Source organism: Silurus aristotelis, assembly GCF_946808225.1.
Source record: "Silurus aristotelis genome assembly, chromosome: 3".
Taxonomy (NCBI): Eukaryota; Metazoa; Chordata; class Actinopteri; order Siluriformes; family Siluridae; genus Silurus; species Silurus aristotelis.
The window spans coordinates 21,713,501-21,735,579 of NC_139576.1; the positions used below are offsets into that span (position 1 = coordinate 21,713,501).

Sequence of the window (22,079 nt, forward strand, 5' to 3'; positions counted from 1 at the left end):
ATAACATATTTTATTTTTATTTTTAAGCTGCATAAATGTAAATTGAAATCAAATGTAAAAAATATAAATGAATTTGACTTTTATTGTAAATGTGTAATTGAAGGTGCAGATATCGAATGTTTCGTGACATTTAAGGAACAGCTTATTATGGAAACAGTGGAAGCTAAGACAAGAGGAAATTGTCTGCTGTTTTGAAATAATGTAGTTTTTGTCATTGTTACGAAACCAAACAATTCTTCAGCTTTCTCAAAGTATGGCGCTGAGAATAAAAGAGATTTACGCAGCATTATGCAGCATTTACTTTTGGCCCACAGCCCACAATCAAGTTTCCTTCACAGGCTTTTTAAGACCCCTCTAACTTGTAGTTTTGTTTAATTTAGTGGCATATTCAGGAAACATTTTAGTTCCCGTTATTACTTATGTTATAGCAGCTGTATTGAAGTTAAGAAAAAAAAAATGCAGCTTATTATTTTTTCAACCAAAATGTGCAGTTCTCTGGAGACTCCGTCCGTAATTATTGGATAGAAATATCTTTTCAGCAAAGTGAAATTCTTTTTCTTTGCATACCCTAGCTTGTTAGGAATTAGTGGTCAATGCGAGGGGTAGCCATGATGCAGTGCCGCTGGAGTAGAAATGGTTAAAGACCTTGCTCAAGGTTAAAAATAGATGCAGTACTTTGGCTTAAAACCTCAACCGTCTCATCATTAACGGGTAACTGAGCCTTAACTTTTGAGTTTAAATTTGTACATGAATCTTTATATTAGATTGTGTGTATTAGCTGTAACTGAAATATATATGTGAATGAATGTAAACCTGTGATATGAATTAGAGCTAACACTACTCTCAGAGCCATGCTTTTGAAGGCTGGGCAAAATAACAAAAATATAAGGATAAGTAACATATTAAGGACGTTTCCAACTATATACTGATTTTTTTTTTTTTGCAACCGAAATAGTGGCGATCTTTACAGATCCTGTTGAAATTACAGAAGTGTTACTGCCTACTGTAGAAAAGTACTCTTGGGGCTGACTTTCCCATAGTTCTCAAACAGCCTGTATGGCTGTGGTGAAAACTGTTTTCGCATCAGGCTCAGACATCATTTCCATGCAATTATTTCTTTCTGCAGGATGTTTTGTGTGGTAAGTTGTGAAATTGCTTTCCGTTGCATTTCCTTTTTTTTTTTTAACAACTAACCGAAGCAAAGTGATGGCCACTGAGGCCAGAGACAGTTGATTAGGGAACATTCTCTGTTTCTGAGAACATCTCTCGGTCTGTAGCACTCAGAGACACATTCGGCACAGACCCGCCTCCGTTCTGCCTCTTTCTAATAAATAATGTCAAATTAAGAGAGAATTTTTAAAATGCATAAAACAGTTTTTCAATTGTGTGGAAAACAGAGTTGCTTTTGAACATAATTTAGGAAAATTGCAATTTAAAATTATACCAGGAAATGAAGTTCGTGTGAGCATTTGAGTCTTCAGTTGTTCTAAATTGCTGCACTTACATACACTTTCACTGCTTCCATTATTCACATATTATGTAACAGTATGTAAAAAAAAATGGGGTGTTAAAAATACACCAGGTTTATTAGGTACACTTAATGTCCAGGTGCTGTCAGTTTTGATTCAGATAAATGGTGTGTATAGCCCAGTGGAGTTGAATATTCTCATTCTGGTGGGTCTGAAAAGGTATATTATATATAACAGCACAGAAGTAGTTCCAACTCCAAACTTTATATGAATGCACTTACTGTAATGTTATCATTTCTGTACTAAAAGCGTATACAGGGACTTGTATAGCAGATATAAATGGGGGGAAAAAATTATGAATGATGTTGTTATGAAATGATAGCATTTTGTAGGGATATGTTTATTTTGCAACCTTCGGAAGAAAGTCTCCAATATCAATGCTTTGTAATAGTCAGTGGTACAGCTGTACGTTACCAAACATGAGAAAGTCTTTAGCGTAGGAGGCCTCAGTTTTCTGAAAGTCATACGCTTCATTTCAGTTTCATTTGTATTTTTTTTCTCATATGAGTAATTTGAAGGGGCTTTTTTTTTTTTTTTTACAGCACAGTGAAATTCTTTCTTCGAATATCTCAGTAATGTCAGGAAGCTGGGGTCAGTACACATAGTCAGCCATGATACAGGGCCCCTCGAGAGGCAGCTTGGTGTTACTGGGGCTTGAACTCCTGATGTTCAGATCAGTAAACCAGAACCACTAAGCTACCACTTAGAGAGATGAAAAAGGAAGAGGTTGGTGCAGGTACGATGCGTTTTACTTTCACTTAGAGGTGATAACAGGAATGTGATTGTTCACTTGAAAATAATGACAAATGAAAACAGATATCAGGCAGTGGCACCTAAAAAAACTTGCAGCTCAGAGTATATCTACACTTAAGATTTGCCCTGTTTCCCGCTCACTGCGATTCCAACACCTTCTGGTCTTGTACGACAGAGTGAATGCTGAAGCGAGATTGAATTTCTCGACGCCTACAGAGCACAAGGAATAATCGAAGTCGTCATAGAAACACCATATGACTTTAGCAATCCACAGTGTGTGTGGTCAGCGTCAGATATTTTTTCGACAGAGCGTTTAAGAGTGGAGCAAAACAGCCATAAATCATATTTCCACTCATATTTGCCTTTTCCATTCAAATATGTGCCAGTGAGACTAGCAGAGGTGTTTACGTATGTACATCCATGTAGACGTGTTGCGGTTTATTTTACTTCTAGTTAAGTATTGAGCACAGAGTGTTTTGGCTTCGTAACCAATAATCAAATATTAATAGCCCTGATTGGAAAAAAACACACACACACATACACACACACACACACACACACACACACACACGTTCTCTTCCTCACTCTCACTCTCTGTCTACCTCATACTGTTTGACTAACCTGTTGCCAAGCAACTGCCTTGACCTATCATTAAGTAAATGCTCATTTGTTTTTACAATTACTCAAGATCGAGCTTCAAACAAAAGCGTTTGAACATTTTAACTGCCCTTTTCATGTCAAAATGCCACGATAGATTTTTTTTTTTCTTTCTTTCTTTTTCTTGATAAGACCAGACCGAACTGAAAACCCATCACACGTGGCCTTTCTCACTATTGAATCTTCATTGCTAAAATGGCTTAACCTGTGATGTACTGGGACACCGTATGATGTAGTAGAGCACAGATAGCATCTTAAATAAAGAATGTGAGATTTCTGTGCGACAGCAGCAGTCATGCAGTAACACCATGTGAGCTCTTGCAGTGCCTCAGCAGGGGACAGGACGTCCTCTAGCTTGGCCCGAATCTGTAAATTAGATTCAGGGCTATATTCTTGTTTCTTTTTTGTTTTAGTTTTTAGTTTTTTGGGTTTTTTTTCTGTTTCTGTCGCGTCACACACGGTCCAGCTTGAATCAGAGAGTTAAAATCCGAAGGTATCCTATATGCCAAAGCATGCTGATTTAAGGAAAAGACTGTATTTGTGCTTGGAAGTCTTTTTCTGGATCTTAGACCTTGAGGTAATTGCAGAGTACCCCAACCATTTTCTAACTGCCGGGTACGAGTCTTATTGATTCACTTTATTACCGTTTTTACGAAGACAGAAAAATTTGCTCCTTTACCTTATTTGTACATATAGTAGCATTGTGTTCCAAGGTCATCCTCATTTGCATTCACATGTAGCCTAAAGATGGTAAAGCGTTACATGCATACAACAGCTCATTTTTATTACTTCTGTTTTCTATGATTTATAAAGGTACTGTGATTGGTTGATCGATAGAACAAAATGATCATATCAACTCCTGTTCAATGGTTTATAGTACATAAATTGTTTATATTGTTGTTGTTTTTTATATTGATAATTTTTCATTTATAAAAAAAAATGTAAACACCAAAAAAATGTAAGGGTCTAAAACATATATATATATATATATATATATATATATATATATATATATATATATATATATATATATATATATATATATATATATATATATTATTTTTTTTTTTTTTTTTTTTTTTTTTTTTTTTGCATATGCATCACTTTAACATATTAACTTTTTCCAGTCCCTGGCATAATTTTTCACAAAGAAATATATAATTATTGCCAATCTTTGCTATATCTAAGAAGCAGTTCAATTATTTCTGTTTATGTTTATACAGTTTCCTAAACCTGTTGAGTGTATAACCTTACTGCTGTTACTTATTGTTCTATATTATATATTATGTGTGCGTGTGTGTGTGTGTGTGTGTGTGTGAGAGAGAGAGAGACAGAGTAAGAGAGAGACTGCATTGAAAGAAATTCCCTCCTGTTATGTTCAGGGAAAAACATGGGGTCAGCTTATCACTAACATCACAGGCCCAATGAATTCTGTGCATCATGTTAAAAACCGCAGCAGATGATTACCGAGCATAATTTAGCTTCAGGGAGCACTTCTATTTAGTGGGCCTGATTGGCTGCAGGGCTGATGGGCTTTGATTTTGGAGCTTTGACGTCTGTTCTGGAAAGAGTGTAGTCAGAGATATGACTGATCACAGGGAAAAAAGCTGTCCAGTCTGAGCTCTATGTGGATTAAAGAGGAGCCAAAGGGGAACGTTACAGAATGTGCAGAAGTCACACACCCCCTTCCTGTCATTTTACACTTTAGGAAAGATTAGAGTAAAGATTAGTCAGTCACCTAGTGCTGAATATATTCTGCAGGGTTTTTTGTGTGTTCCACATTCCTATCCCAAAACAGAAGGTGTTTCTTGCCTCTTCTGGGGTGAAGTTGTGCAATCTGGCAAAATAAATATAAAAAATCAATCACACTGATAATTCAGGCATTTTCGCTTATTATTAATCCTTATTGTGGTCTGTCTTTTACAGGTGGAGGTTCACGTTTTACCTGTACATATTTACCTATGGGGTGCGGTATCTCAAAAAGGTAAGAGAGCTAGTAAGATCAAAAAGAATTGAAAAATGTTTCCTGTTCATGTGTACAGCTGTGAGTCTAATCGGACCCACACATATGTCAAACATGCAGAGAGTCAGTGTGTATGATGTGGTCTGGGATTCTTTCCATGCCTCTGCTTTCTGGGAATGTTTTAATAATGAGCAACAAAAATGCAATTATCACATAATTTAAAAACTACAGGTGACCATTCTACTAGCTAAAAATAGCAATCCAGCACAAAAGCAAAAAAAAATGCAACAGCTTAGAATAAATCTAAAGAATACGTGTGTGCATGTAGACTACGTACCTAAAGGCATTCTTAAAGTCATTCCTTTTACGGTCAAATAGCATTTCTACGCCAGATTTTTGGCACTGGTGTTCGACTTAAGGATAAACAACTGTAGTTCACTTGAATTGTGAACAGATGTGCTTTGTCTCCATTGCCCTGTTTCATGGTCTCTTGCAGGTGCCATGTAGAGTTTTTGCCTCTAATCATATGCGTAAACAAACAAATATGTAATTAAACACCAAATGAATCAGTGAAGTTCAATGCAAAACCAAGTTGTACTCTGAAGCTTTCTGATCACAGTGTACTGCATGCTGGAGCATTTTCTTTAATTTTATCCTATAATAATTAAATATTTATTTAATAGATTTATACTGAATGGTTCTCTCTCTCTCTCTCTCTCTCTCTCTCTCTCTCTCTCTCTCTCTCTCTCTCATATATATATATATATATATATATATATATATATATATATATATATATGTATGTATGTATGTATATATATTTAGTGTGTGTGTGTGTTTGTGTGTGTGTGTGTGTGTGTGTGTATGTATTTTTTTTTGTTTATTAGAGAGAGAAAGAGAGAAGGTTCCCTGGTGGTCTAGTGGTTAGGATGCGGCGCTCTCACCGCGGCGGCCCGGGTTCGATCCCTGGTCAGGGAACCAACCCCGGCCATTAGGGTTGCACAAGCCGGTCCCAAGCCCGGATAAATGGGGAGGGTTGCGTTAGGAAGAGCATCCAGCGTAAAAACATGTGCCAAATCAAACATGCGGATGATCCGCTGTGGTGACCCCTACTGGGAGAAGCCGAAAGAAAGAAAGAAAGAAAGAAAGAAAGAAAGAAAGAAAGAAAGAAAGAAAGAAAGAAAGAAAGAAAGAAAGAAAGAAAGAAAGAAAGAAAGAAAGAAAGAAAGAAAGAAAGAAAGAAAGAAAGAAAGAAAGAAAGAAAGAAAGAAAGAAAGAAAGAAAGAAAGAAAGAGATCTTGTCATGTTATCGGAGAAAAACTTTTCTCCATGTTACAAAGGTTTGAAACTCTAGAGTCTTTTTTATTAATGTTACCAAAAATATCTCAAAGCACCACCATATTTAGGATTTGTATCTTTTTTGTGCCTCCCAATTATATTGTACAAGTTCTTGTTTATTTCTTAGGGACAGTAACACATTAGAAGGATTAATATAAACCTGTTGTTTGCATTACAAGCGGCTCTATTGTAAAAGCTTTTGTTACAGAGAGTGTCCAGGTTCCATTTGGTCAGATTGGAGATTAGACCCACAGTGCTGTGATATGAATTATGTTATTATGGGGAGATTAAGAGCCAGCTATAATTCCTCTGCACTCAATGCACATTGGCCATATTTGGATCATAATACACTACATGAACAAAAGTTTTTGGACACCTTACCACCACACCCATACATGAGTCTACTCCAAACCTCCACCACGAAGTTCGAAGCACACAATTCTCTGGAATGCCTGTATGCTGTCATACTACAACCCGCTCTTAATTAAAACCTTATGAAAAGAATGTGTATATGTGCAAATAAAGTCATGGATGGCAAAGGCTGATGTGGAAGAAAATGAGCCTCCAAAGATCCATGACCCCACTATTTTTGGAATGGAACTGGAACAGCATCTGTGTGCTAGGTTTCTTTGCTTAATATCAGTAGTTGACCTTACTAATGCTCCTATGGCTAAATAAACACAAATCTACTGGATAGCTTTACCAGAAGAGGAGAACAAAGGAGATTAATTCATTATTAACACCAATGGTCTTGGAATAAAAAAAATTTATTTCGGCTTCTTCCATTAGGGATCGCCACAGCAGATCATCCGCATGTTTTGATTTGGCACGTTTTTATGCTGGATGCCCTCCCTAACACAACCCTTCCCATTTATCCGGGCTTGGGACCGGCACTAAGAGTGGCTGGGGTTGGTTCCCTGACCAGGGCTCGAACCCCGGGCCACAGCGGTGAGAGCGCCGCATCCTAACCACCAGACCACCAGGGACTTTCACCAGGGGGCTTACCCATGGTCTTGAAATGGGATCTTCAAAACAGTTCTTCACTTTTTTTGGCCTATACCTAGTGTGTGTACCCACAGTTTCATCTAGTACAAAGGTCTGCTTAGTTTGTTACTGTATATGAAGTGAATATTTTTATATTCAATATTCACATATTCAAATAATTAGTAATAATTTGATCATTCAAGGGACCAATGTTCAGTGTATAGTAATACTGTAAGTGTAAATAAGTTACACTATGTAGACAATATTTTGTACACACCTGCCTATAAGATAAAGTAAAGTAAAAAGTCAAGGAAAGTCAGATACTGATGTAGAGTGAGTCTCTTAATTAACTGATTAGGTTCTAATTACATCGTTTTTAGTCTTGTCTAAAAGCTGTGAAATCTCAGGCAGAAGAAATTGATTCAAACATAAAAAGCAATGAGAGAGCAGTTGGAGATTTTCATTCGACTTTGGACCAAGCAGTGAAACAGCTGTCATAAACCCTTTCCAACTAGACTTGCTTTCTGAAAGCTACTATGCATTATTCAACACTGTATCTATAATGCAGGGACTTTTTTTTTTTTCTGTAAGTGAAATATATAACATTGAACATTCCCAGCTGCTCAGTGTCATTGTGCAGCTTGAACTGACTTTTACACACAATGGCTTGAATAAGAATTTATAATACTTGAAATGTATGTTAATAAGGCCATGATTATTGATAGGTGAGCTAAAAATTAAGCATGAAAATGGAACGGCGTTTTGCGTAATTGAATATTCTGGCACTAACCAGATGCCCTGTGGTCCTCCGAGTTCTATAACTGATAAGTATCTGCAAGAATTTTTTTTTTTTTTTTTTTTTTACTTCTGCCATGATTAATAGCTAGGTGCAATGAAGTTTTTCACATTAGCTGGCCAGCGTCTCTTCCTTGGGAGTTATTAATAGTAGCACTGAGGTGAAATAGAACAGACATTCACTCAACAGCACGTTAGGGAGTGTGTGTAGCTCAGCAGTCAGCAGCCGGCCCATAGAGCTTCATCACAGCGGGACGTACAGGCTACAAGATGCTTCTGGAAGGCACCAGGCTGCAAAAATATTGACCAAAATAGCATATTGTTGATCACATTAGGATTGTGGTTTGCAGTGCAATCTCCTGATTATTGGCAGTGCGTATAAATGATTGCCTTTTTTTTTGCATCATTTTAATGCTACAACCTAGCAGGGAGAAACATAGGCGCAATAACAAATATCTGGAGGCTCTGTGATCAGTCAAGATATTTGCACGACCCGACAAAAAAAATGTGGTTTGTAGAGGCTTATTTGCATATTGCAGGCTTCTGTGCTCTCACTATTGCGATGCCTATGTTCGTCGCGTAGAATGTAATTATTAGTGCTACTATAAATGTTTAGTCTCCAGGTTTTCGCTAAACAGGTTTTTTGCTTAAATTACGTACAATTACGTACCTGAGAAGCAAGTCGCAGTCGCACACTTTAGGGTCATAAACCTACACAATAAACCAGTAGTTAATATTTTTCTGTTTAGTATTTGTCCCGCTTATGTCAGTACATAAGCCTGTGTGTCAGTAAAGATCTGCGTCAAGGATACATTACTAATATATCTGCGCATTTATGTCACACAGTCGCTAGGGTTTCCTATTGAGGGTCTGATTCTATTTATATTACGATTGTATGCAAATGCTTTAATGTTTTATGTATTATGTTTATATGTTATCCTGTGCATTTGTTTCTAGACCCCCTGGTTGTGGAACACTAGAGAATGCTGGTACAACTACCCATATCAGGTATTCATGACTGAATTCTTTTTACATGTGTTTGAATTTTACCCTTAGATTGTCGTAACATCGCAATACAGCGTGGTTCTTGTGGCGCTTAGGCCACAGTGTGGAAAGCGTCGTTTTGAATAAACACCATGTGTTTTATTCAGTTGCTTTAAACAAGGAATTAGACATGCCACGAGGTGGTGTTTTAGGAAAATAAGAATTGACACAGTCGTACGACGGCGTGTCGTGTTTTTCCTGTGGCGCGCATCTAGAATTGTTTTTTATTTCTTATAATACTAATGCAATTTGCCGGACTACAATTTTGATGCTGTACTTTTTTTTTTTTTGGTCCGATACCAGTTGCATTTAATAACGAGGAGCATCAATGATACACACATTAGATCTTATAACAGCTGTAGCTTTACATACATTATAACAGTCGTTCCCATGCAAGCTGTTTTGTTCCTTTCTACTGAAGTTATTATGGTACACATACATTAATTAAGATGTTCAGAAAATGTACAAAAGGCTGGAAAATTCTTCTAAAAAAATATACAAAAATTTCCTTCATAGAAGTTTCATACATTTTATATCGGTTTATGTGTAGCATCTGCTTTACATGTACATGGCCAAGTTGTTGCTATAGAAACCGTAATGTATTAGAACACACACATTTAATGGAAACCTCTAATTTGCCTTACAGCCTGAACAAAATTTTGACCTACTGTTAGAGAAAATGATTCAGACTCGAGTTCAGCACAACTGTGGTATAAACAGTATTAGCATTTGAGTCATTTGGGGTTTGGTTTCTCTTGTTGCTTGATTAGCATTAGTTACACTGGTACTTCAATGGTTAAGTGAGCAGATGGAGATCATTTTAACCCTGAAGGCTGTTTGTTTCTTAACCCACAAATGCCCACATTGCTTATGTTCTTATTTGTTTATCATGTACAATAATAAAAAAATGTAAGTCATAAAATGATTTTATTTGCACAGGCGCTAACAGTGGACCTGCACTATTACTACATTTTGGAGCTGTCCTTCTACTTGTCTCTGCTCTTCTCCCAGTTCACAGACATCAGGAGGAAGGTATGAAGTTGGATCTTCTCTTCCCCTCCTGTAAATCCCCTGCCTTACACTCTCTCAAGTGCCACAGCTACATTTTATTCTGAGCTTCACTGTAATTATGGAACAATTCACTGGAGTTAGTAAATAATATGACGTAAATGATTAAAGAGGCTAAGGTAAAATCCAACACCATTTTATTTATTTTTTTGTTTATTTCTGGTGGAACTATCTGAATGACATCAGTATTTCATAATTTCGTCTTCACTGTTCACTTCCTCTCCACTGACAGTATCAGTAGTTTTGAACGTTTGTCTGGTCGTCTGTTCACTTCCTCTCCACCACTGATTCGTGGCTTCATGCTAAAGCCATCGGAACAAAAACTTTATTAACGAGGACATACATTGTTCTCTTTTTAGCACTTCTGTAATAAACAATTGCTACATTTTCTCTTGGGTTGATTACGAAACGATTACGCTTACAGGTTTGACAGACTGCATGGATTTCAGTCATCCTGTAAGTAATTATTCGCATGGGGAGGAGGGGGGGGTTTAGAACCTAGATTGCTGTGGTTATAATAAGATGGTGAAATTCTGTGTAACTGTCATGTCTCGTGTTCTTTTTTTCTGATCCACATCAGATTATTTGTTATCGAATGCCATAATGCAGATTATTTTGGATTCGGTTTATTAGGCTGGCGTTGGTTTCTTTTCATTCAGACTGTCACCTCACGGTTTAGTTTTCATCGGATCTGTCTTTTGATCTATTCTGCCAGTGTTACTGACGCATCCATTACACAGGATCAGCCTTGACTGAGAAGGTGCATGTATTTATAGCTACTGGTAATGAATGTGGAAGAAAAAAAATACAGCATTTATTCATTTTTGTTCCTTTTTAGGTTGAAAATAAACATATCGCTAAGTCTGCTTATTATGTTTGGTATTTGGACGGTACCCTGGCTGACCTCAACAGTTCATAACAGTCGAAATCATGAATTCAGTGTCCTTTGTGTTCTTCTGTTTTTTACCTTTATATACAATATATGGGCAAAAATATATGGACACCCATATATGGTTGTTAAGCCTTTCCCAAGTAAAAGAGCATATAGAATTAGTTTACTTTTTCACAGCCTCTGCTCTACTGGGAAGACTTTTCACTACATTTTGGTACATTACTACGAGAAGAAATTAGGCCAGGTGAGAAAGCGAGGCATGTAGCTCTATTGCATCCCAGTTCAAACCAAGGGTGTTTATTGGAGTTAAAATTGCAGGATTCTATGCAGGATACTAATTTTCTTTCATATCAAGATCCTCTGTTATCATTTTAGAATATGTTTGACCCTCTGGGTAACAATGAAGAGAAATCAGCAGGCCAATTCTTTGTGTGATAGTCAGGTGTATGATCCTTATGTCATTGATTATACCTTGGAATATAATGCATTGTACAACACTCATGGTTTTATTGTCAAATGAGGAATAGATATTGGATTTTAGCATCCTGGCTTTTTATCAAAAAGCTCAATTTATCAAAGTCTCTTTCTCTCACCAGGCCATTTCTATGACAGGTTTAAATTTATCCACATTGCTTACTCATCATCAAAAAACACACACACAGCAGAGGAGTATATGACACATGCTATAGATGCACACTACAGTAACATTTCTGTATCCTTGGCATATCAGTTGTACCAGCTGCTCGAACTGGTTCCACATGATTGTCTGTTGTGGGTTGGCAGGCTTTTAGTTACCTAAAAGTACATCATAAAAACAGGGTTTATTTTTAACCAGGCATAAATCTGTTTTTCACTTTATATGTTCTAAAAGTTTTAATCAGTTATCTCTGGATGAGGATGCAGTGAATGTGCACTTGCTGAAGAAATAATTTTTTAAACCTTTTTTTAACCTTTTATTAAAATCTTTTTAACACTTTTTTTCACACTGGATGGTACATTGTTCAGCTACGCTGTCTTCTTCTTCTTCTTTTGGCTGCTCCTATTAGGGGTCGCCACACTGGATCATCCGTCTCCATACCCCCTATGCTCTACATCTGCCTCTTTCACACCAACTACCTGCATGTCTTCTCTCACCACATCCATAAACCTCCTCCTTGGTTTTCCTCTTTTCCTCCTTCCCGGCGGCTCCATTTTCAGCATTCTCCTACCGATATACCCCATGTCCCTCCTCTGCACATGTCCAAACCATCTCAATCTCGCCTCCCTCACCTTGTCACCAAAACGTCCTACATGCGCTGTCCCTCTAATAAACTCATTTCTAATCTTGTCCATCTTCGTCACTCCCAACGAAATCCTCAATATCTTCAGCTCTGCTACCTCCAGCTCCACCTCCTGTCTTTTACTCAATGCCACTGTCTCTAAACCATACAACATTGCAGGTCTCACCAAAGTCCTGTAACCTTTTCCTTTCACTCTTGCAGATACTCTTCTATCACAAATCACCTGAACTCCTCCACCTTCTCCACCTCTTCTCCCTGCAACCGCACCACTCCACTGCCCTCCCTCTCATTCACACACATGTACTCTGTCTTACTCCTACTGACTTTCATTCCCCTTCACTCCAGTGCGTACCTTCACCTCTCCAGACTCTTCTCAACCTGCTCTCTACTCTCACCACAAATTACAATATCATCTGCAAACATCATAGTCCAGGGAGACTCCTGTCTGACCTCGTCCGTCAACCTGTCCATCACTGCAAACAGGAAATTGCTCAGGGCCGATCCTTGATGCAGTCCAACCTTCACCTTGAACCAGTCTGTCATTCCTAGTGCTGTCACATTGTCCTCATACATGTCCTGCACCACCTCACACACTTTTCTGACACACCTGACTTCCTCATACAATACCACAACTCCTCTCTTGGCACTCTGTCGTACGCTTTCTCTAAATCCACAAATACGCAATGCAATTCCTTCTGACCTTTTCTATACTTCTCCATCAACATTCTCAAAGCAAATAATGCATCTGTGGTGCTCTTCCTCAGCATGAAACCATACTGTTGCTCACAGATGGTCACCTCTTCTCTGTAGTTACTGCAGGTCTGCACATCTCCCTTATTCTTAAAGATCGGTACCAGTACACTTCTTCTCCATTCCTCAGGCATCCTCTCACCTTCCACAATCTTGTAAAAAAAATCTGACTAAAAACTCCACTGCCATCTCTCCTCAACATCTCCACGCTTCTATCGGTATGTCATCTGTTCCAACCGACTTTCCACTCTTCATCCTCTTAATCGCTGCTCTCACTTCCTCCTTACTAATCCTATACACTTCCTGTTTCACCAACTCCACACCATCCAACCTTCTCTCTCTCTCATTTTCCTCACTCATAAGTTTTAATTTTATTTTTTAATGCAGTAACTCGTATACATGAGCATGTCTGTAAGACACTACCATTACTGTATTTGCATAAAAGCTTACAAAATAACTCTTTAACAGTACAAAAATGTACATGCTACTGAATTCTGTCAAATGCTGTGACTGTAAATGATTCAACTTGACAATTACCTCAAAAAGAGAGCTTTTTATTGTTACAGGCAATAAAAAAAGCGTTCTATTGCTCCTCTGAAACTCTCACGAGACTGTGAAAGTAACCGTGGGTTTAGAGTTATGGTCTCCTGACAGGTTGTCATTAAAAGCAGTTTACATATTCACTTCCTAGTACTGTAGGAGCGGCATGTTTTCTGAAAAGTAATATTATTAGGCATTAAAATGTTATGAAGAGCGATACTTGAAAAGTTCCGTGGCAAAGTGAAAACTTTTTGTTGCTGTCCATTACTTGCCAGTACTCTATGTAGTTTGAGGCATATAGTTTGGTTAGAGCAAACATTCGCCTGGCATGTAATAATAATGGAATGGCCTGTCCAGTGACTGGACCTAAATCCTATTGAACTGCTCTGGGATGGACTGGCTTGCAAGGTCAGAAATCTCCAACTTGTACCTTAGGCAAGTTTTCATGGCAAAGTATATCAGCTGAATGTTTGGAGAAACCATCTGTCTGAATGTTAAGAATGTACAAAGCTGTAATTCATGCTGAGGATTTTAAATGAAAATAAAGTTTAACATCTCTACATGTTGTAATTGTTTGGTCTAAGTATATCTTAATACTATTCAATTACTTAGTTTGTTGCATATAAACAAAACGCACATGCATTCCTGTATGTAAGAATGCTTTCGAGAATGGAAGTGTTCATTTTTATCAATTAACAAAATGGAAAGTAAATGAACAGAAGAGCAATCAAAATTAATATTTTATTTATATTTGTCTATATAACTTTCACTGAACAGTGCTAAAAAAGAAAGACTCGCATACTGGTCTCAGGCAGTCTGTAAACAAATTGAACCATAAGAATTCCTGTTATTTTTGAACTGTATTCTTTTACCTTGAACTGACCAGGAAACTACATTTCGGCCAACATTGGGATTTAAATACCCACAAATTAAACTGTCATTCAGCACTTAAATCTCATTATTTTGTTTCAAAACCAGTCTGCTGGACCAAAACTGTAGCACTACCTAATTGTTTATAGATGGTATTGTATTTAACCCCCTCATTTATCTATTCTTTTCTTTGCCTTGCATTCTGCTCTACAGTGCCATTCTGTTACTCACCCTTTCATATCTCACATCTTTTTGTTGATGGTTGGCATGTTGCTGCATTTTTGTTGTTGTTATTTTTCTTTCTCCTTTCAGTATTTTCCTTGCACAAACTCCACTGTGCACTGATGAGCTGCTGTGCCCCCCTGCCTGCTCCAGTATCTTTTGTCCTGTCTGTGTTCCATGCTTCCGTTCTGTTTCACACCACTGCTCTTCTTCATCACCTCCATCTTCATCCAACTCCTGTTTTGCCGGCTGCTGAGCGACTGTAGTCCTCTGAGTAACCATGAGAGCATGCACTACATCACCCCATTATTTTTTATTTACTATTTTTGGGCTACACATTATGTATTTCAATTGCATTTAGTTTTGAGCAGCTAAGAGAAATCATTTAGCAAAAATAACTCAGCATGTACATTAATAGTTTAATGATTTACAATTATTCTGATTTCAGATCTAATACATTTCTATATTTGGAGGTTTGTATGCAGTTTTAATGTAATGAGTAAGCGTTATTAATAAAATCACAAAGATAGAGACGAAAGAGACAAGTGCTGTAATTTTAACGATAGTCATTGGGAAGAATTCGAGTGAAAGTTGTGACAATCATCTCCAAGAACAATTATTTTAAATTCTGCAAAAGTCATTAGTAAATTTACTGGAAAACTGATGGTTTATATGAAGTAATATCCGGTTAGTTATTAATATCTTTAGTTCAGTGTCCAACACTGTTTATGGACAGTATTTATTTTGTATTAGATCATTGTTGAAAGCAACTCAGTATGATAGACATAAATGATAAATAATAATAATTGTGAGCTTCTCATCTTGACAGAGTTTATCTTTGCAGGATTGTCTGCTCATGTTCATGCACCACGTTGCTACCGTCTCTCTGATCATGTTATCATACGTGAATAACATGGCTCGAGTGGGAACTCTCGTCCTGTGCCTCCACGATGCTTCAGATGTGCTGCTGGAGGTAAGAATGCTTTGGGGTTTTCAGATGCTGTCTGCTACCATTTTTGATAAGTTTGGATGTCCTTTGTTTAGGCAGGTTCGGGTTTTAGGAAATTACAATCAAATGTAGACACTTGAAAGTTCACTTCATGCATGTATTTTGTACGTACCACCATTAGACATTTATTTATTTTTTTGTGTGTGTGTGTGTGTGTATATATATATATATATATATATATATATATATATATATATATATATATATATATATATATATATATATATATATATATATATATATATATACTTACCTACACAAGTCCTAAGAGGCCATGCATTATAATATTTTTTTGTTCTTGTATTCTCGCGATCACGACGTAATTTTCACGCGATCTCAACATAACGAGTTGTTTTGCCCACAAATGGTTATGGCTTTTATCTATGATCCTGCCTCTTGAACATGCTCTTATTCCAAATACACAGAAAAATCAGGTACTGTTCACAAGAAAACAACTTTTGTCATGTCGACATTATGAAAATAATAATATAATGTATGGCCTCTTTAGACTTCCGCACCTACCAACTGTAGCCCATTTGTTATTTTCTGTTAATCATTGGTAACTGATCATTCAGGCTCAGTGTGACGTTATCATAGAAGTGCCATTGTTGTTTGTATGGTGCCGTTACAAATGTATTAGACACAGTGATGTTGCCATGAATTGTTACACCACAGTTTGAGTCTACAGTAATCTGTGGTAATTATCTTATAGCACTGCAACACTGTTCAGCTTCTGAACCTCTTTGCCGTTCCATAGATATTTTTGGCGGTTAGACTCTTCTCAAAGTAGACAAATTGTGCTTAGCAACAGATGGTCAATATTCAATAACTGTACACCTCCAGAGCATCCAGAATTTTGTACTCGATAATTTATATAATATATAGGTGTTATAGAAGTTGCAGAGAAACAGGACAGGGCTTCAGAATAGAATAGAATAGAACTTATTTGTCACATATACATTACAGCACAGTGAAATTATTTTCTACACATATCCCAGCTTGCTCGGATTATACTATGTAATGAAGTGTGCATAAATCGACGTACTGTAATTTGTTTGTTTGTTTGTTTGTTTTCAGGCTGCAAAAATGGCCAACTATGCCAAGTATCAAAGGTTCTGCAATGTCCTGTTTATCATGTTTGCACTGGTGTTCATCAGTTCCAGACTGGGCTTGTATCCTGTCTGGTAAGCCTCTTTGCTCTATCCATCACTTTCATCCACCGCTTTGTGAGCCACAAATGTAAAAAAAAAAAAAAAAAAATTGGGGGGTGGGGGGGAGAGATCATGAAACAATCCATAGCTTATCACAAGCAGGGTTATGTGTAGGTGATGGTGTAGGCATAGCATTTATTAAATGCATTAGCAATTATGTCAGTGGACGTAGAGTAATACTTGAGTGTGTGTCTCTTTGTTAAGAAGCATGACATATCGTCTGACAGCAGAGGATGTGTTTCAACATTAGAGTAGCTGATATCCCACTTCTCCATTTTCAAAACGATTTAACAAAAACAAAATCATAGCAACAGATGCGCAGATTACAGGTGACCTGTTGAATAATGATTTCCGTACACTTTTTCTAATAATCTGTTCAGCTTTTTAGCAAGATATTAACTAGATTTATATGTTAAACATACACAGGCAGCTGTTTGAGGTGAAAAAAAATCCCTTTTATGGGGTTTAAGTCAATTAGAGCTGTGATGTGGAACATTCAGTACTTTTTTAGCACAAATCTTAAAATATTTTAAACTCAGATCTACAGTGCATTCAGAAAGTATTTATTCCCCTTCATATTTTTATATTTTTTTGTGTTGGAACCTGAAATGCTTTAGCCATTAAAATAATGGCTTTCGTATAATAACAAAGCAAATCTATATTTGTGAATATTTGAAATGAAAACTTTGAAGGATTACATTGATGTATGTATTTATAACTCTTTGCTGTGACACTTAAAGTTTAGATCAGGTGCATATAATTTCTCTGAATCAACTTTAAGGTGTTTCTATACTTTAATTGGATCCTATCTATGAATATATGTAATGGTCTAATAACTCAAATAAGCTTATCAAAGCAAAAAAAGGAACAAAAGACAAAGCTGGAGCTGCCAGCAATAAATAAATAAATAAATAGATAGATAGATAGATAGATAGATAGATAGATAGATAGATAGATAGATAGATAGATAGAGAGAGAGAGAGAGAGAGAGAGAGAGAGAGAGAGAGAGAGAGAGAGAGAGAGAGAGAGAGAGAGAGAGAGAGAGATAGATAGATAGATAGATAGATAGATAGATAGATAGCTAGCTTGCTTGCTTGCTTGCTTGCTTGCTTTTCAAATTCCAAGTGCATTGTAATGTGTCATACTAAGGAGAGTCTTCTTTCTGGCTAGTCTGCCATAAAGCCCAGACTGGTGGAGTGTTGATGTGATGATTTGACCTTTTGCAAGTTTGTTCCATCTCCAGACATGGCCAATTTCATTCTTGGTCACCTCTCTTACCAAGGTCCTTCTCCCCTGATTGCTCAGTTTGGCATAGCAAAGGGTCTGAATGTTATGTCAATGTGATATTTCATTTTTTTTAATGCGGGTATGGATTGATGTGGTAGAAAGAAATAATTAGAAGCCCCACCACAGAAGGCTATAACAGTAGATCTCTTGTACAATTAATCCTGTAATGTGTCCTTCTGGATTTCATCACTTCCTGTTCTCCCAAGTCTGATTCCAGAATGGTCGGATAGTGGAGTATTGCACATGCTCTCCAGCCTCATTGTGGCAGATTGCCTCTTACATTTCTTACTGGCTGTCGCTTTTTGCCACTTCCATTAGTTGATTTATATGTTGTTGTTTTTTTAGAAACGTTTGGTCACTCTTCCCTGCCTGAAAGGAGACATTTTTGGGGGGGTTGATGAGTGCCATCTGTTGGCAGGATGTTACCAAACACGAAGTCTGAATGATGCTTTACTTTGTACTTTATCCCCCTTAGGATTTAGGCATCTAAATTGTTGCCAAGTGATAGTTACTATGGCTACAGCATAGATCCTTAGCAAAGAAAAAATGTAAGAGAGAGGTTATTGGGGGCATTGCTCATGTTGTCTTTCTTTGTAGTAGCTGCAATCTACAACTCTTCTTGCATGCTTCATAATTGTTAAAAAGCAGTAACCTAGACTTTATTGCACCTAAACATGTGTATGTGCCTGGAATGCCTGTACAACATTGCCAAAGTCAGCTTTGAATTCAGATCGTTAACAGGGGGGCATACAAACACATTTTGATTATGTAAATTCTTTAATCATTTGAGTTAAAGTAATGAAACATTTTAACATTCAAGGCAGTTGATCAAACATCAAGAAGCTGAAGCATATTGTAATACTGTGCTTTAATTTCGTGCTAATATTTAGATTTCTCTCGCAGATGGTAAATATTTGGATCTGAATTGATCCACTTCATCCCCTGATAATGATCTGTAAGCATTAGCCATTTAAGCAGACGGGGAAATGAAAGCCTTTGTTGAAAAGTAGTTTACATCTAAACACAACAGTGTTGGGGTGGCCAGTTTCTGAGAAATCAAGAAAATACTCCCTTGGGCTCTGTTGTCATGGCATTTTCTTTCTGTGAGACAGTTTCAATAATGATGAAACTAAAGTACAATCGCACGCCATCTCATCCCAGTAGTTCTTACATCTTAGGATGAGTGTTGATTTGCAGTGAGCATTCTAGAGTCTGTTTCTGAATGTATTATTTAATGTTTCACACAACGTTGACGTTCAGAAGTTTCTCGAACACGACAAGCTGCATTTCTTTTTATCTTGATCACTTCAGAAGAGGGAACGAGAGAAAAATAGTGCTGCTGCTCAGGGACTGCTTATAATAGCAATTTATACATTTTACGGATGTTCCACAACATTAATGATGGCATGCAAGTATAAACGGATAAACGGTATGATGTGATGTTCCTCAATACTTAAAAAATGTTAGTGGTATGATGTTGAATAAAAGCACTTCAGGACCTACTGTTACTACACATTTCTGGAACTCATCTTATTGGACTTATTTCTTTATAATACATACTGCAATGTTTATTTTTTTTACTTATACCATGAACTTTTTAGGTAGGTTAGAGGAACATCTACGATACGTATATTTCAAATACTATGTGAATTATACATTTGAGTACTTTTAATCGACTGAGTGGTCAAATCATCAGGACACTGCATGCTTCACTTGAAAGCAGGAATATATTCAGTGTTTTTTCTTGAGAGTTTATTTCCTTGAGGTTTATTGGTAGTGGTGCCTTTAGTTTGGATGGCATTGGATCATGTGTGCATTATTTAGCATCCTTGTCCATGTTTAGATCATCTTAGTTCCAGAGAATGTCTAATGAGATATCTAGAATTTCTGTTTGTGTATTACAGATTTAGTAAGTTCCTTCCATTTGAGATTTTCAATGTACATGTGTGGCTATCGAGTTATAAAAAGGTGATTATGTAAGGAGGAGGTACAGCAGTGTCGGTGCCTCGTTGCTTCAGGGTGCGATGTTTGATCCTGAGCTTGCTTACTATGTGTGAAGTTTCTCATGTTCTCTCCTGGATTTGTTCCCATGTCGCAGAAATATGCTGGTTAGTGCACTCAATACTCAGTAAACAAGTGTTTTGATTAGACTGACAATCCATCCAGGGTGTATCCATGCATTGGCTCTTGATCCACTGTGACGACGAGCGGAATAAAGTGGTTACTGAATAAGGATAGATGAATGAATGTAACTGTAATGATGTAAATTTATTCTGTTTTTGTGTTTGACCTGAACACAGGATTTTGAACACCACTCTGTTTGAGAGCTGGGAGATCGTAGGGCCATATCCATCTTGGTGGGTGTTTAATGGGCTGCTGGTGCTTCTGCAGGGTTTACACATTTTCTGGTCCTATCTCATAGTTAAAATAGCCTGCAAAGCCATCTCCAAAGGCAAGGTAGGTTAAGTCGGCACACGTTAACATCACTCACGATATGCTCTGCATGCTCAAACAATACCTGCTCTCATTGTGTCTAATATCTCATTTTTATTCTGGCTATCATATCTAGTAGGGGTGTAACGGTACACAAAATTTACGGTTCGGTACACACCAATTTATTTTTTTAAGTAACGGTTCAGTGAAATGTCAGTACAGTTAGGGGAAGAAATGCAAAACATGAAATTGTATGGCTTTTTTTAAAGATTTTTATTATTATTATTATTATTATTCACATTTGTAAACATCATCAGTTTACAATATTAAAATAATGTTAAGTAAAATGCCTGCTTGGTTAAATAATATATAAAATATATAATCTTTTATGATATTATATTCAATGAAAATGGAATAAAACAAATGAATGGAATACACTTTTTATTATATTGTGAATTGTGTAATTGATTAAATTTCCGTATTAAACTAAAATACTTAAAAAAAAAAAAGAAAGTAATTGAAAAATTTAATAAAGTTTACAATTGTTAGATCTAATTTGGGTGATACAGATGTGTTTGTGTGTGTGTGTGTGTGTGTGTGTGTGTGTGTGTGTGTGTGTGTGTGTTTAAATTTAATATTTAATTTTCTAAAGATTTGTTCTACTTAACTGTTCTACATATTTCAGCATACTTTAACAAAACGTCTTCATTCCTTTCATCCTTCATTCAGACTAAAAAAAACTTGCGGCCGCCACTTAATACGTCTGCGAAGGAACTCAGATTGTAACTATGTTCTGCACGTACAGTAAAAAGCATTGCATTTATTACACATGTGCACCAAACAGAAAGCCCTGTTCCAAAATAGATCAGTACGAACAAGTATACCGTTACACTCCTAATATTTATGCTTTATTAATTTATTTACTGGGGAAAAATGGTTACCAGAATGCTAAAAAAAATCTTCCACACATGCATGTTTAACTTCTGACCTCCAAGTTAACCTACTCTTGCTGTTCACGGCTTCTCTTAAATGTCTTGTCTTTGTTCTCCTTGCTAATCCTGCACCGCCTCAGGTGGGAAAGTGGAATCCTTTACATGTAAGTATGTGCAGAAATAGTGCATCAAATCAAATGCACTGTTACAATACAAAATATATATATATATATATATATATATATATATAATGTATATATATCCAAAGTCTTAATGATGCATTGTACCAAACATTCTATTCAAATTATAGTTGCAATAGTTACTCTCATTTATGATTTAATAATATTTAAAAATAAATTATATTAAAAACATTTCTCTGTTATCTGCTTAACTAATGCAATAAAATTTCCAAAGTTCTACTTCAGTGAAACTTGTAGCACAATGAGAAACAATCAACAGCTGAATACAGCTATTCAGGGACCTCTAATGTGAGACGAAGTTGGTCCTTTTTTTTTTCTTTCT

At 36.7% G+C, this 22,079-nt stretch overlaps 1 protein-coding gene across 4 annotated transcripts in view; it reads left to right on the forward strand.

Annotated features, from left to right (window-relative positions):
• Window positions 1-22,079, forward strand: part of cers6 (ceramide synthase 6) — a 248,058-nt gene that overhangs the window by 224,198 nt on the left and 1,781 nt on the right. For 3 of the 4 annotated variants that reach the window (XM_083538064.1, XM_083538065.1, XM_083538063.1), the window contains 7 exons: window positions 4,866-4,923; window positions 8,977-9,027; window positions 10,003-10,095; window positions 15,530-15,658; window positions 16,772-16,878; window positions 20,493-20,649; window positions 21,698-21,721. In XM_083538064.1, coding sequence (XP_083394190.1) covers window positions 4,866-4,923; window positions 8,977-9,027; window positions 10,003-10,095; window positions 15,530-15,658; window positions 16,772-16,878; window positions 20,493-20,649; window positions 21,698-21,721 — 619 coding nt within the window. The remainder of the gene's footprint in view (window positions 1-4,865; window positions 4,924-8,976; window positions 9,028-10,002; window positions 10,096-15,529; window positions 15,659-16,771; window positions 16,879-20,492; window positions 20,650-21,697; window positions 21,722-22,079) is intronic. The other variant, XM_083538066.1, reaches the window with a different exon arrangement.